At 35.8% G+C, this 19,525-nt stretch overlaps 1 protein-coding gene across 1 annotated transcript; it reads left to right on the forward strand.

The window, feature by feature from the left end:
• Window positions 1-672: 672 nt before the first annotated feature.
• On the forward strand, window positions 673-17,924 carry pah (phenylalanine hydroxylase). Its single transcript, XM_032589962.1, has 13 exons — window positions 673-809; window positions 1,429-1,545; window positions 5,185-5,368; window positions 8,917-9,005; window positions 9,446-9,513; window positions 10,462-10,658; window positions 12,019-12,154; window positions 12,234-12,303; window positions 12,423-12,479; window positions 13,408-13,503; window positions 14,663-14,796; window positions 15,815-15,930; window positions 17,504-17,924. The coding sequence occupies exons 1-13, from the start codon at window positions 738-740 to the stop codon at window positions 17,545-17,547; spliced, it is 1,380 nt and encodes a 459-aa protein (XP_032445853.1). The 5' UTR covers window positions 673-737; the 3' UTR covers window positions 17,548-17,924.
• The last annotated feature ends 1,601 nt before the right edge of the window (window positions 17,925-19,525 follow it).

The raw sequence follows: 19,525 nt of genomic DNA on the forward strand, positions 1-19,525 counted from the left end.
AAACAATAGTTTTTCTTTTATTAACCAAGACATTTTTGTTCTTTTGCTTTCATTTTAAGGTCATAAAATGAGAACCTTAAAATAAACCGGAACTGGAACAAACCGGTTCAGAAAGCGTACCTAGAAATTCAAAATATAAAGTAAAATACATAAACAATAACGTTGCTCAGAGCACAAAGCATAGAATTAGGCTAAACAGATATCCCCTTATGGATCGAGCACATGTTCAATATTGGGACCGATACAGATATAGATATCGGATCAGTGCATCTCTAGTACAGAGCAGAGGAGGACACTGGTTGGTTTTTAGACCTTTGTTGAGGTAGATACGATTCGGCTTCAGACGATCACCAATCTCCCAAAATTAAGGAATTCTGCGCTGATAAATCGGTGTAAATCTATGTGTAAATACTGAATTTACACACCATGTGTTGGACCGTATCAGCTGCAGATATTTCCACCTGTTTCCAGGTCAGCCAGGCTGCAGGAGAACAAACTGTTTTTGCAAGCAGGCTTTCATGAGCGTCGCCTCGGGGGCCAGTGGCGGACAATAGGATCCAGATGTGATCACAACAGTTCTGTTTCATAACCGTCCTGTGACATACCGATACACACACGCGCACACACACACACAGGGGGTGTGGCGTCACGTGGCCCACGTAAAGTTAAAACCCGACACACAGGAGAGGCTCAGAGACGGAGAAACCAGCATCAGATCATCATAACCTGCAGAGACGATGGACGCCGCTTACAAGAGAGTGAACGGAGACTACAGCCCGGAGGAAGAGACAGGAGAGCCGGGCACAGGGGTAAAAATATAAAATATCACTTTTCTCTTACTCTAAACAAAATAATCCACCTGTTTCATACATGTTTGTCTCATTTTTAAAGGATTTTACAGCCAAATTTGGCTCCTTAATGGAAAATTCTGGTGAGCAAAAAACAACAGCTGGTTCTGCCTTTATGTGCCGTGAATAGAAAGTAAAACAGCTGATGTGAGTGAAAAACAAACAAAGTCCTCTCTCATGCACAGATCCACTGTCAGGAACTTTCAGCAGCTGAAATTTTGCTCTACAAAAATGCAACTTTTTAGCAAATTTTCAATTCAAATTGCAATAGCTGCTTCGGCAATTACCTGCAATTTTCAGCTTTTAAAAATGCCAAAAAAATTCCTGATTTTTCTCAGTTCTGCTCTACAGAAGGAAAGGTTTTGTGCATTTCCCGGGGCCAGTTGGGTACATTTGGTCATGGAAGCGCAGGAATGCTTGGGCTAAGACTCCAGAGGTCAAAGGGTGCAAAGTCTGCTTCAGGGTCGTCTCCTGAATGTCAAGGCTCAGAATGAGATCTCACGCTCGATCCGTCAGCAGAAAAAAACAGAAATTGAGCTATGAGTTCCAGTAAATATGAATATTTGATTATTTTTTCCAGAAAAGAAGGAACTCGTATCTGGAGGAAGACACCAGCAGGAAGGCGGAGGTGATCACCTGCATCTTTTCCCTGAAGGAGGAGGTTGGAGCTCTGGCCAAGGCCCTGCGGCTCTTTGAGGTAAAAAATGAACTTCATATCTATCCTAATGTTTATCTGACTCAGAGTACATGAAATTTTGTTTTATTTGCTTAAAGGGGTAGGTCAAAAATTTACTTTCTGCTCCAGGGAGAAAAATATTTTTGAACACCACCGTGATTGCAACCTTGATGATGCAACGAAGCTTTGTTAAGTTACAGATTAACATGAAACAAAACACACGCGTGTAGAAACGGCATTTCAGCATCTAAAACTAAAATTTAGAAAGTTTTTTTTTTATTTTAGCACAGTTTGGATAAAAACATAGTTAAAGTATTTTTTGTTGTTTTTGTATAAAATTTTAAGAAATTTACAGACCCAGTTTGATTTTGTTTGGATACGAGTCGTGTGTAAACAGCAAGAAGCTCTTTGATCCGCTGACGTTTCGCCTGCAGGTTATCTCTTTTTTTATTAAAGCAGACGTGGCAGGAAACGTTCCCCTCACTCTGGTGTTCAGCCGGAAACTTTAGAAGTTAAAATAATCTAAAACATATGTGATTTTCTAACACAAACACACACTGTCCGTGAGTTAGAAAACAAGCATTTCCATTCTAATTTAATTGCTCTTAGACTTTTAAACAAAGTCTAAGAGCAGTTAAAATGTTAAACCAATAAGCCTACATTTCCCACAATGCAATTCTGTCATGAAACCTTCTTCTGCTTAAATTACACTTTCAAACTTTACAGCTGCGATCAGATTTCATTGAACTCAAGTTTTAAATATCTAGTCGTTAATTTGTTGCAAAACTGAAAAACAAATATGAACCAGTCCCCCAGCATGAAGCTGCCATCACCATACTCTACAGTTCCATCTTGGCTTTAAATAATAAACTGCTACAGTTTAATTTAAATGTGTTTAGCATATTTTCAAAACCACAACAACATATTGTAAGCATTTATCAAGAATAAATATGGCTGACAACCAGTGCAAAACTGCCCCAAAGCATGATGCTTGATGACATTCAACCAAATGTTAAAGTATTTATTTAAACAATTTTATGTCATTACTTTGCTAGCATCTTATAAGTTGACTCAAAACATTTTGGTTAAATTAAATGGAGGCAAATTTCCCAATTTGAGAAGAATCTGTTCAAATAATCATCCACAAGTATCTGAATGTTCATTTAACTCTTCTCAAGCATTGCAAAGCATTTCTGACAGGCTAGTATCAAGTTTGCAAAGATAGCAATAATATTAAGGATTTGGAATGGAAACACAAATTGCTTGCCATAGCAGTGCAGTTATACCAGCACTGGGCTTGCCATAAGCTACCATTCTCATTTGCTGCTGCGCAACTCTAGAGATTAAAGTAATGCATTCTTGCATTAGTGTGGTGTGGAGTACTTTAGATAGTTGCTAGAACAGAAGAGGATTAGGGCCACTGAAAGAAAAAAGTTATTTTTTCTCAATTTTGACTTTTGATCCAAGAAATGTAAAGTTTTTTGCATTATTTAGAGTCAAAATTCTGAGATTAAAGTCTGGTTTTCTTCTTCTAGATGAGAGATATTTAATCATTTTAAACAATAATTGTTAGCTTAACCTCACAGGATGCAACAAGATACAGATTAATCTCCTGGTTACTGTAATTAATCAACTGACTTGTTTTTCTTTCCACCTTGTTTTCTTTCTAGAGATGTTTTTATAACAATATATTCTGGGATAAGCTAAATATTTGCAGTGAAAACGATCGATTTATTATTGAGTACGTGACAGTATGACTGCCTGAGTAAACAATGATTGGCAGAAAAGCCAAAATGTTGCCGTCAACAAGCAGCTGTAAAGTTTTTGGTGAACCTATGAGCTGCTGCTGTGCTGATCCTCCCCCTGTTCCACCCCCACCACAAACCGTGAAGACAGAACCGATACGAACTGATTTCACTACAACGTTAACGCCAACACCCCAATGAAGACAGCTTGAAGAGGAAACATGTTTCATGTGTCTTATCTTCATTCAAAACCTGAAAAATTACAACTTCCCGACTGTTAATCTGCCAGGAACTCAAGCCACTTGGCTGCGTGGTTCACTTGTGAAGCCGAGTCATGCCAGAGGTTGACCTTGACCTTGAACCTTTCAGGCTGATGCAACATTATTGTTGTTGTCAGCAAGATTCATGAAGGAGCGACGGTTTGTAAAGAGAAATCAGAAAAAGTGACAGCAGCATCCTGATGACTTAACACTATTTTTCACTCAAAAATATCAGATGCAGCTCGGTTTTTAATTTTTATATAAAGATAGAAAAGGTAAGAACGCACAGCGGGATATTCAAACAGAATGAAGTGGGATAAGATGAGATGTTATTTTTAATTTCATTAATTTACAGATTAAAGTGAACATTTCACATGTTGACATAAACACAAGTTTTGAATAAAAATTAGTAGTTTTCTTGTATAGTCTACCTCTTCTCCCAAAAATTAATTTTGACTTATATTTTTCCTGTTTTGTAAGAAGCACTCAAAAATAAGATAATACTTTCCAAGGAGTTATCCTTGAAAAAAAGAAATAAATGAAATTTAATCAACTAAGATGTACAAATACATCTTAAACACAAAACAGGCAATGTGTATATATAAAAAATAATAACAAATGAAAACAAAATATATTCAAATTCAATTCATAAATACTTTATTTATCCCTAAGGGAAATTAAATAAATGAAAATGAAATATATATTTCAATATACTTTATATATTGAAATATATAATAAAAATTATATATATATATATATATATATATATATATATATATATATATATATATATATATATATACACACACACACTATGTAATGATACAGCACTCCACTGAATCAATATACATCAATATACCTGGACTGAATATTATATTTTATTGTTTTATAAAGTAGAAATTGATCTCTTCTCTCTTGTTTCTGTTAAAGTCCTAACTTGGGTTTTTTTTAAAAAGTCTCATCTCAAATTATGAATGCTCTCTCTTTTAATAAATCATTTTTTGTAAATGTAAATATAATTAAATCTTCAAATTTCATTAAATTTAAGCTGAAGTACAACTGACTTGTTAGATAATTCTAACTGCTCTTTTTTGCAAAGTAAAAAATAATAATCATATCAACTTTGACCTATTTTTTAAGAATGCTAGAGAAACAGAAATGCATGGCCCCACACTTAAAAGTGGAATAGGAACCAGATGGGGGTAAATTAGAGTCCCTCTCACTCACGCCTCTTCTTTTAAGCCTATAGTAGAAAGAGAACAACATACGCCCTCTTCCTCCCCCCAAATGTTGCGTAAACAAGAAAGCACACACAAACAAAGACTTAGCACATGTGCTAGGTGTCTTCCATATTGGCCGTTGGAGAAAACAATTAGGAATGCCAACAAGAAGTGTCTGGAAAACTTGTGGTTTTGGAGTTTTGCTGAAGAAAGCAGAAATTCCTTCATGGAGTGGGTTTGTGAATGCACTCTTTATGCAAGTCTAGTTTGGCTGAGTTAGTTTGCAGACAGAGTTCAAGGCTGGTGACAGCAGGTCATGGTGAACTCCATGCGTGCTGATAAACCCACGACTTTAGTTATCACACATCACCCTCTAGTGGTGAAAGGAAGTGCTCTTAAACAGATAAAGGCTTACTTACCTTTTCATTTGAGTAGGATAACGGCATCAATCTGACACACATCGAGTCCCGTCCTTCACGGATGAACAAAGAAGAGTACGAGTTCTTCATCAGTGTGGAACCCAGCTGCTCTCAGGCCCTGGATGAGGTTATCGACAGCCTACGCACGCAGATCAGCGGCCATGTGCACGAGCTGTCACGCAACAAGGAAAAGGACACAGGTTAGTATGAAAACACAACATGACAATTAACTAACTGAGGACTAAGTGCTTGTGTGGCGAGGTAGAAATGTATAAATGGGTCAATAGCTCAGAGGCTAAGAAATGATGCTCAATTTCTCTCAGAAAAAATAGGAAGTTAAATACCTGCAAAACTAAAAATCAAACATATTTAATTCTAAATGGATAACATCCTTATTCCCAATAAAGTAAGACTAAAGATGACCAGTTAATTACTACAATGATTACATTTTGAAAATTTGTCCAAAGGATGACAGTTTTCATCTGTTGCTAAAACAAGGTAGCTATTTCTGTAGATAAATGGATCCAAAAAATCATATCCTGAAAAGTTTAAATAAAGATTTATTTGAAACTATTTACTCAACATCTACAAAACCTACAGGTGAAATACTATTTTATTATTTTTTTCTGACTTTATTTAGCTGAATTTATTGATTCATTACATTACAAATTTGTCCTCAGCAATGTCATTACTCATCAATTTGAGAAACCTTTTCATTTTAATTATGCATTTTTTCAACTGTAACCTCTAGTGTTTAAATAATCATAAAGTGTTTACCAGTTAAACAAATGCAAGGACAACGCAGTAGTAGGACTGAGAAAATCAAACTCGCAGCTTTTGGTGAAAAGTTCAAAAGAAAACTTACTTTAAATGTGTTTACCTTGTTAATAATGACTTTATGAAGCCTGAGAATAAAGACTAGATTTGCTTTGCAACAATGAATATATTTAACAAAAAACTATTAAGACCTTTGGGGGAGAAAGGTGTTAATTGACGTTAAGATGCGACATTTTGCTGAACATGTTCGGCAATTTGTAAATAATTTCATATGAAAAATAAATACACAAGAAAACCAGAGAAACAAGAAAATATTTTTCCACCCCTAATATGCAAGAAGCGTAGCGCTCTCACCCTAAACTGTAGTCCTCCAGGGCCAGGTGAACAAGGCGCCGTGAAATCTTTAGGTGTCTCTACTGCAGCACACCTAGCTCCAATATTAGCTAATTAACACAGCTCTGTAACGCGGCTTCACTGCATGCTAGTGGGGCAGCTAACCTAGCTTAGCAACAGAAAACTTCTACTAAATAAAAACAAATTCCGGAACAGTATTCTACTTAACACGACTTCTTTAATTAATTAAATTATGTTACTGACTTTAATTTAGCTCAAAAGCTGCTAAAACGACACTGAAATTAAATCAACATATTTAAAGACGTTACGCATGCTAACAGCTAACAGTTAGCTAGCCGTTAGAACACGATGAAGGAAGGAGCGAAGAATTATGCGAATGTTGCTACTTTGCTACGCATTCAAACCACTTTCTCAAAACTAGGCTTTAAAAGATATTTAGTGAAAGTTATGAAGCATATTTTGGCCAGGTGGTTTTTTACTTATTCTTAGGAAACGCTCCAGAAAACCTTTTGCTACTTTTTTGTTTTATATTATTATTATTTTTTTAATATATATATAAAGAAAGTAAACTACATTTCTTTTGGTCTAAATCACATGTGTCAAACTCAAGGCCCGTGGGCCAAATCCAGCCCACCATAGCTTTTTATGTGGCCCTTTAGATTCTAGATTAAACACTAAGTGAGCCCAAATATGCTATCAATCAAATGAATGCAGTTTTTATCTGTTTATTGCCAAATTTTATCAATCAGTCCCTCCAGTTTCTTCAGAATTACCATGGAAATTCACACAAAATCAACAAATCCCTGCACTTTTTTTGCGCTAATACATAATTGGGAGTTTATTGCAGATTTTTCTCAAAAATTATGAAAAATGTTTTTACTTGTACTAGCAACTGCCTCGGCCTTAATTGATGTCAGATAACAGTCCATGATCTATACAGCGAGTAATAAATAGTTGCATTTACTGTCATAAATAAGCACAAATATTGCAAATATTTCCAAATTAATACTAGAAACACAAAATCGTGGAGGGACTGAAAAGATGTTCAGTAATATTATTTAATTTTAAGAATTGACTGATAAAACAGTTTGTGAACAGGTTTTATCAATACATTCAGGCTCAAAAAGAAAATGAATATGATACCCCTGGTCTAGATAATGAAAAAAAAAGTTGAGTCTTATCCTGACCATGAATGTTTGGGTGAAATTTAAATACTGACATCTTCAGACCCATGGTTGAAATAAATTTTATGAAGCTGCCATTATTACCACTGAAGTGTCTCATTTATAACCAAAGACAGACATGGTAGCAGACAGTGAGCGTCGCCAGTAAGACTCATGTCTCCTCTCCTCCATCCAGACCTCTTTCTTAGTTGTTCCCAGAAACACATTAGTTTAGCTACTGAGGACCAACAGGCCTGGCGCAGACAGAGGACCTCTATGTTTCTCACAGGGAGACAGAACATGCCAGGGTCATGGCAGACTGAGACAGACAGGGCCACCAAGGATCCATGTAGACACCAAGGTCAACTGGTCAGGGTCAAGTTGGACGCAGGGAATTTACAGCCTGTTTTGGAGACAGGCTGTTTATAGGCGAGCCTGATCTTGGGTCTGTTGTCCTTTTGAAGCCCGAGGCTGGAACACACTGCTTAAATGTAGATTGATTACTGGACCATTGTGTTTTCTGTGCGCCGTAAATCTGAATGAATGAGCAACGTCATGTACTTAAATACTGTATTAAAGACCAAGCACAAGAAATAATAGTCAGTTTATACCACTGAAGAGGTAGAAAATAGGAGCTTTTCACAGATAACTTTACATATTTTATTAATTTAAAGAATAAAAAAAACTGATATAGAATTATTCTTTCTTAATATTTATTCCAAGTAGCTATATAGCCCTTTCTGTGAAAAAATAGGACACTATATGAAATCTTTAGTCGTTTAATAACTCTAACAATACTAAAAATGTCAAATAATAAAAAACAACAACATTAAAACTGAAGAGAAATGCTTTAAAACAAATATTTGGTTCGTGATGAATTAGGGAAACTCCACATTCACTCCCAGTCTGGCTGCCCAGTGTAGGACTGGAACAATTAATGGGATAAACTGTGATTAATCAATTACTGGAATAGTTGTCAACTAATTTAGTAATTGATTAATCATTAACTGGTGTATACAAACGTAGAAAAAAGTCATTATTCGGAGCTGTAATTTAAACTGTACAAAATATGAATACATTTTGCATTGAAGATAAAAACATGTTTGTCTGTAAATATTTTTTTTGCCAAAATTCTCAAGCGGTTTAGTTTTAGCTTCACCCAATTGAATTCACTAACGTAATGTTTGTTACTACATTTAAAAAGGGATGAAATTATTTTATTTATAGTGTAATATTGTATGTAAAAAAAAATTTAAGTAGCTAAATGGAAAATCTGTAAATGTGCCCATTTTTTATCAAATTAATCATTGAAATAATCAATTACTGAAATAATAATTGGTTACTGCTCTTGTCCAATGAAGATCAACCCAAGAGTAAATATCTGATGCAAAATAAAGTGTTCAAACCCCATAAAATGTCAATAAAAATATGTAATAAATGTCTTTATCCTTCAGTGCCATGGTTCCCGAAGGACATCCAGGACTTGGACCGTTTTGCCAACCAAATCCTAAGCTACGGTTCTGAGCTGGATGCTGATCACCCGGTGAGTTCTGACTCATCCATCATCTTGTTTCTCCACATCCTGCATCTTCCTTGCATGTTTTCATAAACATGCAGGGAAGATGCATGGACGCAAGGTACGTCCATGCCCACGCGGCTCATAAAAAGCAGGGCTGCGAAGATGACAGGGCACACTCCAGCGTCCATTGTAATGGAAAGTACACAGACTCACAAATTGATGTCATTGCTTTAATTGAGCCCCTGTAATTATATATAATTGCTCCCTTTTGCTAGTGTCATTAAAGCAAAATGGATTTGCTCTGAACTGAAAGACACTCCTCAAAGGTTTCATTTGAATATGTAGATGGAGGCTCTTGTTGGAGACGGTGTGCATAATGCTGTCAAAGGCCTCAGAGGGCTTAGCGGAGGATTTCCACTCTTTGATTTATCAGTTCCAACATGGATTTCCCTTTATGCGTTCAGGGCTTCAAAGATCCGGTGTACAGAGCCCGCAGGAAGGAGTTTGCTGACATCGCCTACAACTACAGACAGTAACTACTCTCTTTAAAAAGTAGATTTTTCGGTTGTCAGAGTGTGAAATGTTGGCGTATGCTGCAAAAACACAATTTTATCAAGTAATTTTGGACTAGTTTCAAGTGCAAATGTCTTAAAGGTAATTCACAAGTAACTTTTCAGCAAGATATAAGAGCTTTTTTTAACTCAATTCCTTAAAATTGATCAAACCTAGCTAGTTCCACTAACAGATCATCTATCTCATATTACACCGTCAGTACATGGTGACAGTATTAAGTACTGATTACTTTAGACCAACATTTAGCTTTATACTTGCTACTTAGCAATCCAGATCAACTGGAACATCTTAAAGTGTTGTTTTTATTACTTTAGACCAATATTTGGCTTTATACTTATAATGTTGGTGCAAGACTTAGAGAAACTCCTGCTAGTTTATAAATTGTGGATTACTTAGAAACCCAGAACAAGAATAAAACATGGAGGACCAACATTTAGCTACTTAGCAACCCAGATCAACTTGAGCATTTTAAAGTGTAGTTTTTATTTTGCTGTGCCTGTTCTCCTTCTTTTGGTTTTGTTGTTTTGTTTGTATTTCCTTCCAATTTATGTAAAGCACTCTGAAATGCCTTTTTGCTGAAAATGCACTATATAAATACATTTACCATACCTTAGCTATTAACAGCTAAATTTTTAAAAATAAAAGTTACATACTGCAGCTGATTAAAAATGAAATTCATGTATTATTTTTGTTCCACTTCACCATTATTCCTGGTTTTTGTTGGTCTACAACATAAAATTGCAATAAAATACATTACTGTATGTTTGGTGGGTTTTTCAAGAGACTAAGTCAGGTTACTTTGCCAAGTATTCAGCAAATATCTCAGGTCTCATTTTATTAATTAATCTGCTAAACAAACTGCTATCATTTTATGTGTCTGACATGTTTACCTGGGTCTGTGTCCCAGTGGCCAGGCCATCCCCAGGGTGGAGTACACAGAGGAGGAGAAGGCCACATGGCGAGTTGTGTTCAGGGAGCTCAAGGCTCTGTACCCGACTCACGCCTGCCGCGAACACAACCGCGTTTTCCCTCTGCTGGAGGAATACTGCGGCTACAAGCCGGATAACATCCCGCAGCTGGAGGACGTCTCCCGCTTCCTGCAGTGTGAGTTTCATCTTGACGGAGCCAGACTCGACATTTACAACTTTTGGCCTAAAAAACAACAGAATTTAGATTAACTTCACCTGGTTCAACATTACAAATATTACTAATGACACAATGAGATATGGGCAAGGTGCCAACATAACATCAAGTACCATTAGACATTTTCTTTAAAGTTTTGTCTTAAAGGGAATCATTCAGTATTAAGTTATTAGTATTATTTTAGCTTTAATTGCTCCCAGACGTACAATATGATGAATCAGATATTTGATTACAAATATAGTTTGATTTTAGCTATTTTTATAGTTGATGACTAATAAATTCAGATTAGGGCTGGGTAATAATCACGATAGACAATATCAATATCAATAGATAATTTGATAGAATATCCACTGGACTCCGGTCCAGAACCACACGGCATTCTGGGAGATGTAGGCAGAGAAAAGATTTAGCGGCTCAACCTCTCACAGCTGCCTCAACTTTACTCACTCACTCTTTGGTTACCTAGCAACTCACTCATTATTTTGTTACCTAGCAACAGCCCATTGAGTACCCTGCACAGCAGCGGCTTAAGGTTTTGCTTCATAACTACTTAAAAATAAAAAAATGACAGCGTTGAGTGAAAACTGGCTGGTTAAAAGGTTATGCCCCAGCTTGGCAAGATTTCAGATATTAAAACTTTGTAATCAATTACTTAATGCAATGGCCAATGTAAAAAAAAATATTAAGTTATAAAAATCCTTATCAGATTTGTTGTTGCCATTGTCTAGAACTGCTATTTACTTTGTGATAATTCATAACGATACTTTACAAAACAAAAGTAAATTTATAAGTTAATAAAATGAAAAATGTCAGGTAATCTTTGGTTAACGGTAGATAATTTATTGGATAAGCACAAGCATTAACTAGAATTGTTTCCATGAGGGCTAAGTCTGTTTTTTTTCTTCCCTAGAAGTAATCTATTTACAATTTTACAAAACCTATCAAGAATCTTGGCTAATAATCACTAGCTTAACAGATTAGCACCAGGTCTAAATCTGGGTAAATTTAAAAGCAATTTTGTCTTTTAAAATGTCATCAATGTTCTAAAAATAATTATTTAAACTTCTATAAACTGGATCAGGTGTTTAATTTCTTGTTCATTTTTTATTATTCTAGCAATAATAGGGAATTTATAAAAGAAATTATTGTTTTTAGAAACAAAATGAATAAAATGTCTCTTTATGTTAATAATTTCTTACATAACACACAACATGAAGCGCCTTATTTTGGAGATGGCTTGACCTAATAAAATGCCCCACTTCCTGTGTTTGCCTGTGGAAAACGCTTCATGTTGTGTTTCATGTCTGCTGCCCTCCCACAGCCTGTACTGGTTTTCGGCTCCGCCCAGTAGCCGGTCTGCTCTCATCCCGGGACTTCCTGGCTGGACTTGCCTTCCGAGTTTTCCATTCCACGCAGTACATCCGTCATGGCTCCGAGCCCACATACACACCCGAGCCGTACGCGTTCAAACGTTTGTTACTAAATTAAATATAAATTTTACATTAATGATGTAAAATAACGTAATTTTTTTAACAGGGATGTTTGCCATGAACTCCTGGGACACGTTCCTCTGTTTGCTGACCCTCGTTTTGCCCAGTTTTCTCAGGTTTTCATCCTCCTAAAGCAAAAGTCTTACATAATCTGCCACAAATTAATTGTTTTAAATAAGTTTTTCTGTGGGAAAGTTAAGCTAAGGTTACATTGTCTTATCTATTTTTTTTACAGGAAATCGGTCTTGCTTCTCTTGGTGCCCCTGATGAGTACATTGAGAAACTCGCTACTGTAAGTATATTATTTAGAAAAAAAATAACTATACAATAATAATACTCTTCAAGAAAGAGTGTAATTGTTAAAAGCAAATAGCTTCTGTAAAACTAAAAACATCCCACTGGAAATGGCTCCTAATACTTTTGCCTAAAAAATTAAATAGAACCAACTAATTTATTTAAGTTTTACAAAGGTAAACATTTTGTGAATCACTTCACTAACTTAATTATATAAGGGAATGAATCACCAAATATAAATTTACAGCCTAGTTATTAGCAACAACAAAAAAAAAAACAGCAAAGTTTTACGTTTTTCTCTTTTTTTTTGTTTTAAAACCAAAAAATAGAAATAAAACAATGGTTCTTTAAAACAAAAGTCAACACAATTCCAAATAGATGTAGAAAATATTTTGTCCAAATTTTCATGTAATATTTGTGGCTCTAAACGAGTTAATAAATGATTCTAAAGTAGGGGTGCCCAAAGTGTGGCTCATGGGCCGTTTGTATCCCTTCGACTGATTTTGTGAGGCCACCAACTGCAAATCAAGAATGATGCAAATAAATCCCATCCATCCATATGTTTAACATAAAGAATTCACCTGTTTGTAACCAAACTTTTATAATAAGTAGAACCACGTTGCTGCACCCAAATCAGCTTTTATGCAATCAATTAAACTTTGTTAAATATAACAAGAGTTTTGAAAGACATGACAAAAGTTATTTTCTTTTAACCGAGAATAAATTTGTTCAATTGAGCTCAAAAGAATTGGAAAACTAGTTGGATCTACGATAAATAACATTCCTTTCCTACAAATATTTGCATGATTTTAGTTTTTACTTGTATTTTCTCGGCCCACAAGAATGTTTGGTCACTGAAGGTTTTAGAGGAAGTAAGATTTAAAAAGAAGCGTAGAGATCAGATTTTATATATTTTGTGTTTTCAGGTTTACTGGTTTACCGTCGAGTTTGGCCTCTGCAAGCAAGGCTCCGACATCAAGGTGTACGGAGCCGGTCTGCTGTCGTCGTTTGGAGAGCTGAAGGTAACAGGAAGAATTCAAACATGATGTGTTATAACAGTGTTTCTCAAAGTGGGGGTCGCAGGCCGCAAGGGGGCCACCAGGGGAGACGATGGCGGCCTGGGAAAGTTGAGTTTTTGTCATAAAAACTTTTTTTTCTTTTTTTTTTAGAGCATCGGGGCAATTCTAAAGATAAGAAAAGATGAATAATTTACAAGAAAAAAGTTTTAAAAAAATTACAAGAGTGAAATTATAATATTATATGCTGTTGAGAGTGAATTTAAATATGAGAATAAACTTGTAGCATAAGAATAAACTCATAATATTTTGAGAATAGTCATAATATTACAAAAATAAAGTTGAAATAATATGAGAATAAATTGGTAATATTACGAGAATAAAAACATAAGAAGAAAATCCTAAAATTATGAGGAAAAAAATTCATTATTTTACAAGAATAAAGTCGGCATAATACGAGTTATAATAATGAGAATAAAGTCATGATATTGTCAGATTAAAGTAATAATAAAGTCAAAATAATGAGAACAAAGTTGTAATATTATGACTTTATTCTCATTCTCATGTTATTTCTGGTGCAACTTTATTTTAATAATATTTTATTCTATTTTCTTAGCATTGTAGTTTTTTAGATAATTACTATAAAAGATACATTAAAATAACTAATAACTGAAACATTATTTGTCATACTTATCTTTTGATTGGCTGCCAGTCAAACTTACCAAGCTAACATAGCAAATGCTAAATGGAGGCCGAACATTGGTGCAAAAACTAAAATCAAACTAAAATCAAAAGGTATGCGGTTAGCATTCATGCTAAACGGATATTTCCTGTAGCGTTGTCTGTGGGTTAGCAAAGGGGCTAATGCTTATTTGGAGGCTTTAGAATGGGAAAGTTTGTTATAAAGCATTTTGTTTCTCAGAGTGGGTTAGTGGTCCACTCAGGTTCAGTTTAATGTGTCAGTGGGGGAGCCCACCTGCTGGGCGGCTGCGATTCAGTTCACTGGGTGAGCGAAAGAGAAAATCCAGGTCAGCTTCTTACATCATCATCCGTCAGGAGGAAGTGCACTCTGTCAAATCATGCTGCACTTCCTGCTTATTGTTGCTATGGAAACCATTGAGGAATCTGAAGCCATTCTGTTGTTTTTGTTTTTTATTATTTCCAGTACTGCCTCACAGATAAGCCCCAGCTGAAACCTTTCGACCCGGAGAAGACCAGCCAGCAGAAATACCCGATTACTGAGTACCAGCCCGTTTACTTCATTGCTGAGAGCTTCGAGGATGCCAAGGAGAAAGTGAGGTATGCGCTCACTGTAAAAACAAAATGTTAGCAGGCATTTATCTGCTTCCTAGTGCAAATATCACAGAACACTTGAAACAAAACAAAACTAACCAACAAGCAAGAAATTGCTTATTTTAAGAAAATAATTATTTAGCATTAATTAAAAACATTACGCAACTGGGCGACATTTTTCTATATATGCCACTGGAACTTGTACCTCTTATTAATATTTAAAAGTTATTTATTTAAAACAAGATTCTAAATCAGAGGCTCGGGGGCCATTTGCGGGCCTTGCAATAATTATTTGCGGTCCTTGTCTATAATTTATGAATACCACAGCTTTATTTCACCAGACTGTTGATGGTGAAATGCTGAAAATGAATAAAATAAAACGATGTAGACAAATTAAAATAGTTCTAAAATGGAAAACTTGAGCAACACAAAATATTCAAACTATAATAACTAAAACTTGTATTTTAATTTGAGTACAACATTTTTACAAAATTGGAGCAAATCAATTTATTAAACTATGATTAAAATATAGAAAAAGAGCAGCCTAGAAGTAGCCTAGAATACAAATAAAATTATTTATAATTTATTTCTGTATAAAAATCAAAATATTGTGTATTTAGTTTGTTTTTACAATATAATCAGTTTTGCAGTTTTCCTAAAAAAAATCTAATTTTTAACTTCACAGTTGCTAAAAGTTTGGACACCCTGAACTATAAGCTAGTTTTGATATTTTCACAAGAAACATAACGAAAAAGACTTGGTAAGATTTTTAATATTAGATATTTCACGTTGTTGATGGGAAAGTCCAATACGAACCAGTTCGAACCGGTGAATTAAAAGATAACGCATTTTTATAAAAATAAAACGCTGCATTTGAACACATCATCCCCAGAGTGGCTTTTCTCCTATACACTATAATAACCTACTTCATGTTGGTGATTTGCATCAAATCCAGTGAAACATGTTAAAGTTTGATGTGACGATGTGAGGTTTGGATATTTAGTTTGAGCCGTTTGTGAAACAGGAAGTTCGCCACCACCATCCCCAGGCCGTTCTCGGTGCGCTACAACCCCTACACCCAAAGCATCGAGGTCCTCAACAACACGCAGCAGCTCACCAACCTGGCAGACTGCGTCCACAGTAAGACGCCGCTTCGTTTAGCACTCATTACTTTAACAGCCTCGGTTTTAATCAGGAATCAATAGACGGCATCCATAATCAATTGCCTGAACAAACAACCGGTGGGGATTTCTGAGACTGGATGACTTTGGGGAATAACGTTTAAACGCATTTTTATTTTTAAAAAATCCAGATTTTATTAGCCTCAACTTTCCTGAGTTCAACCACAACTAAGAATATAAAATATATATAATAGACCACATGGAAGGAAGGAAGGAGGGAGGAAGGAAGGATGGATGGAAGGAAAGAATGACGGAAAGAACACAATGGATGAGGGGGAAGGAACTTGAGGAAGAAAAGATGGAAGGAAGGGAGAAACAGAAAGGAGGATGAGATGGAGGGAACAAGGTATGAAGGAAGGAAGGAAAGAAGAAAGGAGAGAGAAAAAGGAAGGAAGGAAGAAAAGATGGAAGGAAGGGAGAAACAGAAAGGAGGATGAGATGGAGGGAACAAGGTATGAAGGAAGGAAGGAAAGAAGAAAGGAGAGAGAAAAAGGAAGGACGGAAGAAAAGATGGAAGGAAGGGAGAAACAGGAGGAAGAGATGGAGGGAACAAGGTATGAAGGAAGGAAGGAAAGAAGAAAGGAAGGAAGAAAAGAAGGATAGAAGGAGAAAGGAAAAAGGAAGGAAGGAAGAAAAGAAGGATGGAAGGAGAAGGAAGGAAGGAAGGAAGAAACAGAGAAAGGAGGATGACAAGGGATGAGATGAAGGGAACAAAGTATGAAGGAAGGAAGGAATGAAAGAAGGAAGGACAGAATGAAGGAAGGAGAAAAAGGAAAGAAGGACGGAAGGAAAAAAGGATGGGAGAAAAAGGAACGAAGGAAAGAAGGAAGAAAGAAAAAACAGAAGACAAGCAATGAGATGGAGGCAACAAAATAGAAAGGAAGGAAGGAAAAAGGAATGACAGAAAGGATGGAATGAATGAAGAAACGAGGGATGAGAGGAAGGAAGGCAGAACAGTTTCATACAGGATAGAGAATAAAATCTGAACAGAAATGTGTTCAGTTTTGTTTAGTTGATCAAATTTATTTAAATATTTTCTCCTAACTTCATGTTCTTAACACTGAAGATAAAGAAAAGGTACAAATAAAACATTATTATTATCATCTCATTATTATTCTGTATTTTAGATTTACTTCCAGCCTTTTTCAAAAGATTGAAAATAAATAAACATTATTAACATAACAGCCGCTCCTTAATTGAAACCTAAATTTAGCTTTGATAGGCTGCGTCAGACGCATATAAATGAGGCGACTGAAGGGGTTTATTTTTATCTCACTGCTTATAAAATCTTTTAAAAAACAAAGAAAACACTTTGGTAAAACTTTATTTGACAAGATACTGTCATAAACATGAATGTTTGTGTGGTCATTTGGTAAATATCAACACTTTTAAAGCAAACTTGCATTAAAAGTCCAGTAAAAGTGTCGTTATTTACCATTTAACATAAGGCTCCTTCAAATAAAATATTACCAACACTTTTGTTCATCTTTTTACTAATTTAACTTTCTGGTTTGGTTTTTGATTTTCTTCAGGTGAGCTGGGGAAGCTGTGCGAAGCCCTGAAGAAACTGGAGTAGCTGCTGATCCAGTTCATATAAAACGATTGTTCAGTTTCTCTTGTTTCTTCTCAGTTTAGCTTAACGACAAATATAGCATTCTGAATATTAGGGTAGAAAATGTATAAAATCAGCTGTAGCATGAAACATAAACAGGAAGTTGTGTGTTTCGGTCAGTATTATATCTGCATGAATGTTACTGAAGTTATTTTTCAAAATAGACGTATTTGGTAGTCAACATCTTTTAGTTAACTTTTGTTGAATATAAACTTCACTTGTAGCACTTTTCATTTCTCTGATTTGTTTCTACGCATTTTGTAGAGAAGATTTTTCCTCTTTCCACGTTTTACGTCTGTCTGACAAATGATTTTTATGCATTAAAAAGTAATAGAAATAAATGTTTCATTTTCATTACATTCCTCAACAAACTCCAGAATTATGGCCAGAAATGTTCATAACTGGTGTTCAGGTCTAAACCTGTTCTACTGAAAAATACTGGATGTATGGATGGATAAACAGATGGATGGATGGATGGATGGATGGATGGATGAACAGATGGATGGATGGATGAACAGATGGATGAACAGATGGATGGATGGATGGATAAACAGATGGATGGATGATGGATGAATAAACAGATGGATGGATGATGGATGGATAAACAAATGGATGGATGGATGGATAAACAAATGGATGGATGGATGGATAAACAGATGGATGGATGATGGATGAATAAACAGATGGATGGATGATGGATGGATAAACAAATGGATGGATGGATGGATAAACAGATGGATGGATGGATGGATGGATGGATGGATGGATGGATGGATGAACAGATGGATGAACAGATGGATGAACAGATGGATGGATGGATGGATAAACAGATGGATGGATAAACAGATGGATGGATGAACAGATGGATGGATGAACAGATGGATGGATGGATGAACAGATGGATGTATGGATGGATAAACAGATGGATGGATGGATGGATGAACAGATGGATGGATGGATGAACAGATGGATGAACAGATGGATGGATGGATGGATAAACAGATGGATGGATGGATGGATGAACAGATGGATGGATGGATGAACAGATGGATAAACAGATGGATGGATAAACAGATGGATGGATGATGGATGGATAAACAGATGGATGGATGGATGGATGGATAAACAAATGGATGGATGGATGGATAAACAGATGGATGGATGGATGGATGGATGGATAAACAGATGGATGGATGGATGGATGGATGGATAAACAAATGGATGGATAAACAGATGGATGGATGGATAGATAAACAGATGGATGGATGGATGGATAAACAGATGGATGGATGGATGGATAAACAGATGGATGGATGGATGGATGGATGGATAAACAGATGGATAAACGGATGGATGGATAAACAGATGGATGGATGATGGATGAATAAACAGATGGATGGATGGATGGATAAATGGATGGATGGATGGATGGATAAATGGATGGATGGATGGATGGATGGATAAACAGATGGATGGATAAACGGATGGATGGATAAACAGATGGATGGATGGATGGATAAACAGATGGATGGATGGATGGATAAACAGATGGATAAACGGATGGATGGATAAACAGATGGATGGATGATGGATGGATAAACAGATGGATGGATGGATGGATAAATGGATGGATGGATGGATGGATAAATGGATGGATGGATGGATGGATAAACAGATGGATGGATAAACGGATGGATGGATAAACAGATGGATGGATGGATGGATAAACAAATGGATGGATGGATGGATAAACAGATGGATGGATGGATGGATGGATGGATGGATAAACAGATGGATGGATGGATGGATAAACAGATGGATGGATGGATAAACAGATGGATGGATGGATGGATAAACAGATGGATGGATAAACGGATGGATGGATAAACAGATGGATGGATGGATGGATAAACAGATGGATGGATAAACAGATGGATGGATA

Source organism: Xiphophorus hellerii, chromosome 17 (genome assembly GCF_003331165.1).
Source record: "Xiphophorus hellerii strain 12219 chromosome 17, Xiphophorus_hellerii-4.1, whole genome shotgun sequence".
Lineage (NCBI taxonomy): Eukaryota > Metazoa > Chordata > Actinopteri > Cyprinodontiformes > Poeciliidae > Xiphophorus > Xiphophorus hellerii.

Excerpts from the sequence above, each read along its gene's own strand:
- pah (XM_032589962.1), top strand. The coding sequence starts at position 738 with ATGGACGCCGCTTACAAGAGAGTGAACGGAGACTACAGCCCGGAGGAA. Across the intron at positions 5,369-8,916 it reads CAACAAGGAAAAGGACACAG|TGCCATGGTTCCCGAAGGAC; the intron begins GTTAGTATGAAA and ends TTTATCCTTCAG. Across the intron at positions 9,006-9,445 it reads AGCTGGATGCTGATCACCCG|GGCTTCAAAGATCCGGTGTA; the intron begins GTGAGTTCTGAC and ends TTATGCGTTCAG.